Raw genomic sequence first — 8533 nt, forward strand, 5'->3', positions numbered from 1 at the left:
TATGGTTTGGAGGACAAGCTAGTGCTATCTAATTTCAATACATTGAAATAAAGTCACTCCCGTTGTCCTTATCGTTCCTTTCGGATACAATATCAGTTTCCTGCGCTTGCGTAAGTTAAGATAATGCATCTTCTTCAAATTTTGAAGAGCATGAAGAAAATATTGTTTTAAGGACACGCACTATTAAGGAGTAATCAAAGGGATATGATTTCATTAGAATCTCCACTTATGTCAACTGTATATTCTCAATAACTATTGTCTAATACCCTAATTCCTCTGTATAATATGTATATATACCATCCCATTGTGAATGAATAAGATCATCTTTCGACATTACATTCATACGCACTATAGTGACTATGCATTGCCATGCATACGTACCAGTCGTAGCCACCAGAGGAGAAGATACGGGATTGATATTTGCCATCAGAGAAAAGATTTGATTTCTCAAGTTGGGAGAAGTTTTGGATCTTCAGTGAATAGGAAGAAGGAGAACGTTCTCTCATGCTCCGGACAGTTGTAGAAGACATTCTTTTACCCAAAAACGACCTTAACTCTATTATAACCTAAACAATAGATCCGAGAGAGGATTTTAAGATAGTCATAGCTAGAGATTAGAAAATTGAAAATTCTATAAATACGTTATATTATTAAAAAAAGATGTCCTGGAAATTGCATTGTATATCTATATTAGGACTAGTGATCCACAACAGGTGAAACCAAAACCTGATGGGAATCGGATTGATATTGTTGGTGGGGATGAGAAATCGGATTTGTTAGGTAGTCTTGTTTATGCTGGGAAGCTTGTGTTGGATAAGAGAAAATCTGCAACTGGGAAAGATGCTACTGAGGTACAACAACCATCTGCCACGGATACCTCTAATAAAAATGCAGTTGATGCAAATCTTACACGCAAGGCCTTGGTTTGGGGTTTTGACATGCTACAGCTTGACGACGTTGTCTCCGTAGGTTTTTCTTTCTCTTGAAATTAATTGGCCTGCAATGAACTAAGTAACTCTGTGTATTGAGTGAACTGAGTCAACAAACTTATCTATGTTTTGTTTAATTTTTTTAGGTGACATACAATGTTGGCCTTAGGCATTTCACTGTGCATGCTTACCCAATTGGAAAAGGTTCTTGTTGTCTTTCTTGCTTCGCGAAACCTAAGAGAAGCCGCAAGGATTTCCGCTTTGTTGCACCTACGGTAGAAGAAGCAGTTCAATGGGTGGCCAGTTTTGGAGATCAACAATGTTTTATCAACTGTTTGTCACATCCTTTAGTCTCAAAGAAACATGCTTCGTCTGACTTATTTTCGGTCCCAATTGATACCCCTCCTGAGTTGGTCTTCAGGTGTAAGAGTGCACCTAAAATGCTTGTCATATTAAACCCTAGGTCAGGGCATGGACGATCTATCAAAGTTTTCCACAATATAGTGGAACCAATTTTCAAGGTACTATTTCCAACATCAACATAACTTTCCACTTTTAGGTACTAATAGAACTTAGGTTTTATATGAAATTGTCTACATATTCTATACTCTGGAGAACATTTCCAATTATCTAACCCCATTTTGCATTTTTCATAAAAATATTATGTTCTTCTTACCTTGGGTGTAATTTTGTAAACTGTCAGCTGGCCGGGATTAAGTTGGAGGTAGTCAAGACAACTAAAGCAGGCCATGCGAGAGAGTTGGCTTCCACTGTCGATATTAACTTGTGCTCAGACGGTTGGTACCACTGCTTCTAATATGCATATTTTTATCTGACGTATTTACTGTTACTTATGAGATCTTAATGATTCTTCTAGGTATAATTTGTGTTGGAGGCGATGGAATCATCAATGAGGTGTGATAGTCAGCCTTCCTAAACTATGCTCACTTTTTTTTTGTCCATTTTCAAATGGCGGTGGCTCAGGGTTTTCCGGTGGTCTCCGTCGGAAGAAAGATGAATAAGTATAGGAGAATGGACTCCGACGCGGATGAATCGCAGACTCATCTTGAAGCAGAGGCAAGAAACAGCAGAACCAGAAAATACGTTATGGCTTGTGCTTTTTTTGCGTCGTTGAACAATGTTCTTCTCGGCTACAGTGAGACTTTTACATATATATATATATATATATATATATATATATATATACAACCAATTCAATTCTTCTTCTTCTTCTTCTTCATCTTCTTCTTCTATACTTTTGTTAAAAGGTGTGTCCTCTGTTTTTGGTATATGTCAGATGTTAGGGTAATGAGTGGTGCGATGTTGTTCATTCAGCAGGATCATAAAATAACGGACGTGCAGATTGAAGTACTCATTGGAAGCCTCAACATCATTTCTCTCTTCGGAAGCTTAGCCGGTGGTAGGACTTCCGACTCCATCGATAGGAAATGGACCATGGCTTTGGTTGCTCTTGTCTTCTAGACCGGTGCTGCAGTGATGGCTGTGACTCCGTCCTTCGAGGTCTTGATAATCGGAAGAACTTTTGTCGGCATTGGGATTGGGCTTGGTGTCATGATCGCGCCTGTCTACATCGCCGAGATATCCCCAACTGTAGCAAGAGGCTTTTTCACGTCGTTCCCTGATATCTTCATAAACTTAGGGATCTTACTTCGCTATGCCTCCAACTACGCCTTCTCGGGCTTTTCTGTGCACATCAGCTGGAGGATCATTGTAGTGACCCGTGCTAAAAGTAAAAATCCAAAGTCAAATTTCATCGGACCAAGGGAGTTGGGAAGACAAAGGAGGCCAAATAAGGAAAGACCGTCCAGACAGAAGAAGAAAGGGCCGAGAAATTGGCGATGGTAACGTACCACGTACTACATACCATGTACAGTACCGCATACCATGGACTGTACCATGTACCGCAAGTTCATCCGTGACCATACCATGATCCAACCGTTGACCGTACACCGTCCGTTGACCCGTATGCCGTACCGTTGACTTTGACGCAGAACTGCAACCTAGAATTTTTGAATGTCCGTGTGGAGCGCGTGAAGGAGGAGATTCATCTCCCCTTGATGGTCCAATGAAATTGCATGCAAGAAAGTGGATACATAATCATTACTTTTCTTAAAAAGTGACCAATGAGATTTCATGCAAAAAGAAGTGAGAGACATAATCATTTTGCCTTCTTAAGAAATGGCCAATGGAGTTTCATGCAAGAAGAAAGGAGAGACAAGGAGAGATTCCTTCCACCAACTCATGCTCGATTTCTCCAAGTGTTCAGCATGCAAGTTTTCTCTCTTGCCATTCGCCCACCCAAGGAGAAAGGAGAGAAGGCATTTGTTCCACATGCATTGGCGAGTGCCACCACCCAACTTATCTATATAAAGAAGCCCTCCCTTTCTCATTTTCGCAAAGTAAAGAAGAAATAAGAGGAAAGAGGGAAAGGAGAGAATGGGAGAAAGGAAAGAAAAAAAGAGTGAAGGAAGAGCAAGACAAAAATTCACACTCTCCGCTATAAATAGAGCCCCTTAGGAAGCCGTTTTCGTTTGCCTTCCACCCTTAGAAAAGAGTTAGAGAGAACTTAGAGAGTGAGAAAGAGAGAGAGTTCCGGGAAGAGTTTTTCTGTCCTGCGTGTCCTTAGCTGCGTCCGTCTAGCGTTAGCCAAGGCCGCATTCCGCGTCTATAGCCGTGTGTCGCCGTAGGATCTGTTCGCGTCCAGTCCTTGCTAGTTAGCATTATGATTCCGAGTAGATCCAAGACCAGGTGAGTCTCAAAGCATGTGATATGGTACATGATATGTTGGGTTATTGGGTGTTTTTCCTTAAGTTTTGTGTGATAGACTTATGCGTTTAGGTTTTTTGGGTAGTGTTGAGTTTGATTAGGATTTTTGTGTTAAATCTAGGCATTATTGGGTAGATTCATTTATTTTCTTCTAGATTGAGTTCTAGGAAGTTAAGTCTCGTTTATTGCTTGTTTGCATGTTGGTGTGAGGTTGTGTCTAGCTTTAGTCTCTAGATTTTCTAGATTCTTAGGCTTGCATGTTGCTTGTTTGTTGTTGCATGTTGCTTTGTGTGCATTGCATGTTGTTGTTATTGCATGTAGTTGGTGTACCTTGCATGTTTGCTTGGTTGTGTGTTGAGGTTGTGCAGTAGAAGACTTCTTCAAGGCCGTAATCAGGGTGGATTACAAAGACTCGTAGAGACGGGATGGCAGCTTAGGGCCGAGTATTAAACGATGGTGTAGTCGAGTGCGCCTGAAGAGAGGGACTCGCAGGTGATGTTCTATACTCTCGTGCGTTTGTGGCTGTGAGTATAGGTGTTCACGGGTATGGGGGAAGTGATGAAGTGATGAAGTGATGGAGTGAAGTAGTGAAGGGCCCTTGAAGATGTAAAAGAGTTTTTAGCTTCCGCATGCGTATACTTTGATAGTATACTTTGATAGTATACTTTGTTGCATGACTAACTTGCATATTATTTTGCTTGTTTTTCTTCCATGTAGCTTTCATGTTGCATTTGAGTGTTGCATGTAGTGGTAGCTTGTTTAGCTTGGATGTTGTGTGTTGCTTGCTGGAGTTGGGGTTGGGTTTGGTTTCTTGTTAGGTTCCCGAACTCACTGAGTGATTAGCACTCAAGACTCCATAATTTGTTTTGTAGGTAACCTTAGTGGGGAAAGCCTTAGAGGGGAGCACATTACGTTAGGCCAGACGGTGTAGTGTTATATTGCCTTTGCAAGATGTTTTGTTGTTGTAGTTTAAAATAATCACGTTTTGGCTCTAGGCCTGGTACCAAAAACGTTGTAAATGTTTTGTGAACTTATTTCGTTAAGTAATTAAAGTATGGGAGTTGTTTCATTTTTGTTTATGTGGGTTCGAATGGTACTAGCCTTGTCCGGGCCAACACAATGCACCAGGCCGCGAGGGTTGCAAAGCCTAAGCATTCTCGGTCGCGGGCGAAATTGCATCCATGGAGGACTGGTCGGGAAGCTGCAGCTTCCGTCCCTCGGCTGGACCATCCCAGCGCAGTTCCCACAGTAGTGTCCCATGGCTGTCCGTTGGCCTACGTGGTCATAGGACGGTTCAGGGGCGTTACAACGGTGGTATCAGAGCATGGTTATGATGCTCGCGGAAAACATGTTTTCAAATTTTTTACCCAGTCAAAATGAGTCGCAAAGGTAATTTTAGGAAAGCGGTATTTCCTTGTGCATTCTAGGTAGATGGGATTAGGACTTACTCTTGGATGCTCGTGCAGATGTATGACCGTGGAAGCGAAGATGGATGGTCGTGGGCTGATGAAAGAGCTGATGAAGAGGAGTGGCGAGACTCATCGGAAGGTGAACAATTTGATAATGAAGGAGAATGGCAAGAACCGTTAGAAGGTGATCAATATGATGTCGAGGGAGAATGGCAAGAACCATTGGAGGATGATCAATTTGATGCTGAAGAAGACTGTCAAGAACCGTTAGAGGATGATCCATATGAAGTCGAAGAGGAGTGTAAAGAACCATTGGAGGGTGATCCATATGATATCGAGGGAGAAACAAAATCAAGAGAGACTGACGATCTAACGACAGAGAGGTCGAGTTCCGGAAGAAGTGGGTCGCAAGGATCTTCATCCCGATCTAGATCCCATGAAAGATCAATATACATGATGGAATCATTATTTGGTGTTTTAGATGAAGAGATTGGTTTTATCCGCGATTTAACAATACTGGTCGACAACCATCAAATTTCCATCAAACACCATATGGAGTGCGATCTGCATATCACGAACCATATGAACCAGGGAGGGTGCCGCCAAGACAAATGAATGTCACTGAAGAGCCAAGACAAAGGAGTGTACCAGCGGAGCCAAGACAAAGGAGTGCACCCGAGGAGCCAAGACAACGGAGCGCGCGCGAAGAGCCACGACGTTCAGAGAGTGGAGCAAGAGACCCTATGTTATCTGTGTTCCAAGAGATATTAGCACATATGCGAGAACAATCGTCACGCCCAAGTGCATCAGAGGCCCCGAGCTTCCTGAAGATTGTGAAGATCATGAAAGATTTGGGAACCGATAATTTTAGAGGAGGATCAAACACGTTTGAAGCAGATCAATGGTTGCAAAACCTGGAGAAGAATTTTGACGCAACCCGATGCCAAGAAGACTACAAGAAAGACGTTGCAGTATACTACTTGAAGGATGATGCTAGTGATTGGTGGGCTAGTGTGAAGAGACACTATGGTCAAACAAATCCAACATGGACGGAGTTTCGAAAGGAGTTTAAAGGAAAGTATTTTCCACCGGAGGCTAGAGATAGATTAGAGAATGAGTTCATAAGCTTGGAACAAGGCGAGAAGAGCGTTCGAGAACTTGAATCAATCTTTACTCGACTACGGAAGTACGTGTACCGAGGACGAGAAGATGAAGCAGTTATGGCACGTCACTTTTTACATGCGCTACGACCAGACATCCAGGGTAGGCTCATGTCTGTAACTTACCAACGAGTTGATGAGTTGGCTGAGAGAGCTGTAAACATGGAGGAGAACATAGAAATGGAGAAGGAAGCCATCCGTCAAGACCAAGAGAAGAACAAGGCGAAGATGATGTCAAGTGATGGCAAAAGTCGAAAGAGGAGTCAATTCAACCAAGAAGGGCGTAGTCCAAAGCCAAAGAAAGGAGGAGTTGTGTGTTACTCATGTGGAGAGTCGGGCCATTATTTTCGAGAGTGCTCAAAGGCAGAAAGGAGTTATCGCCCAGTGCCATCTCACATCATATGTTATAATTGTGGCAGGGGTGGCCATTACAAAGCATCATGTCCGATGAACAATGCCATAGTAGCAGTGCCAGAAGCAAGATATCCCCCACTGACCAGTCCCGAAGATGAGCAACCGGTGAAGCGGCAAGTAAGAGAGGATCGCGTGTATCCTTCCCCTTAGGTAGTTAACCCTTAAACCTTCATGACCGTTGGTCGCCGGGAAGGTAAGTGTGGGTGCTAACTCCCTTTTTGTGTGCTTGTGTGTTTGTGTGTTTGTGTGTATGTGGTTTTGTGGTGTGTCGCGTGTCTAGGCTTGTGTAGCATTTAGTGGTGCTAGTCTAGTCTTAGTTGTTGTGTGTAGGAAGCCTTCTAGCTAAGAGTGGTTAGAGAACCCTTAGTGTTAGGCCGTGTAGGGAAACCTTAGTGTTATAGGTTAAACCCTTTCCTAGCCTTATAGTGGAGCTGGTGAGTGTTGAGTTTGGTTGAGCAAGTAGAGTTGGTTGCTGAAAGCAAGTTCGTGATCAAGAGAGTTAGTCGAGTTCGAGCGCACAAGAAGAATAAGAGAAGCAAGTCAAGACGCATTAGAAGGAGGAGCAGAGGAGTTCACTAGAATTCGAGGACGAATTCTAATAAGGGAGGGTGGGGGAGAATGTAATGACCATCACCGCGGAGTAAAATTTAAAATAAAAACCCCTGGCCAAAGGACCTGGAAAGGACATGAAAAGAAGGCGAGGAAGGAAGGTAGAAGATTTGCTGAAGAAGTGTCCGAGAAATTCTGGACGGACCAGGAGATGGCCGAGGTACCATGTACCATGTATCATGTACCATGTACCATGTACCATGTACCACGTACCATGTACCATGTACCATGTACCGTACCATGTACCGTACCACGTACCGCGGATGTAACGCGTACCAAAGAGCCGAGACATACCGCAGAGACGTCTGGGACTTGCCGCAGTTTGGAGACCGTGCCGTGACGAGGAATGTCGACTGCACCACGGTATAGCGTCGCGACCAGACAAGATTCCTTATTTTGACCAATAGGATTTCATGCAAAAAGTGAAGAAACATAATCATTATGTTTTCACAAAATTGACCAATGGGATTGCATGCAAAATCATCATTTCATGGTTGAAACAAGAGTGAGACAACATCATTGTCCACCTTTGGAATTGACCAATGGTCTCTCATGCAAATAAAGGAGGAGGAAGCATCATCATTTCTTCACCTATGAATCGCCCAATGACGAAGCATGCACCAAAAGATTGCGAGACAAGAATATTCCATGGGAGATTTTAAACTTGCTCACCAAGTTTGCGAAAAGGAGAACACTTGCTCGCCATGCATTGGTTGCTCCAGCCGCCCAAACTCACACCTTTCCACTATAAATAGAGACCCCTTAGGAAGCCATTGTCGTTGCCTTCCACCCTTAGAGAAAAAGAGAGAAAGTTAGAGAGTTAGAGAGAGAAGTTAGAGTTAGAAGGTTAGAAAGAGAGTTCTTCCTTAGAAGCTTTTCTCTTCCGCGAGTTGTTAGCCGCGTCCGCATAGGTCGTTAGCCGAGTGCCACCGTAGGAGCTGTTCGCGTCTAGGTCTCACCAGTTAGGACTAGAAGTCTGTTAGAGTCGTTTCTTTCAGCCAAGTCCAGGTGAGTTTCGAAGCATGTAATATGGTACATGATAGGTGGGCTTTTAGTTGAGTTTTGCTTAGGATTTTTGAGTTAAATCTAGGCACCATTGGGTAGATTCATTTCTTTTCTTCTAGATTGAGTTCTAGAAAGTTAAGTCTCGTTTATTGCTTGTTTGCATGTTGGTGTGAGGTTGTGTCTAGCTCTTAGTCTCTAGATTTCATTCTAGTTCTTAAGT

At 43.0% G+C, this 8533-nt stretch overlaps 1 protein-coding gene and 1 long non-coding RNA gene across 2 annotated transcripts; both read left to right on the forward strand.

Annotated features, from left to right (window-relative positions):
- Positions 1156 to 1874, forward strand: LOC109130963. Its single transcript, XR_002036721.1, has 3 exons — positions 1156 to 1450; positions 1633 to 1726; positions 1807 to 1874. It is a non-coding gene; the product is annotated as an uncharacterized LOC109130963 (long non-coding RNA).
- On the forward strand, positions 5737 to 6849 carry LOC109130871. Its single transcript, XM_019240949.1, has one exon. It carries the CDS (start codon positions 5737 to 5739, stop codon positions 6847 to 6849), a length of 1113 nt encoding a protein of 370 aa, XP_019096494.1.

The sequence above is a fragment of the Camelina sativa genome, chromosome 19 (assembly GCF_000633955.1).
Source record: "Camelina sativa cultivar DH55 chromosome 19, Cs, whole genome shotgun sequence".
Taxonomy (NCBI): domain Eukaryota; kingdom Viridiplantae; phylum Streptophyta; class Magnoliopsida; order Brassicales; family Brassicaceae; genus Camelina; species Camelina sativa.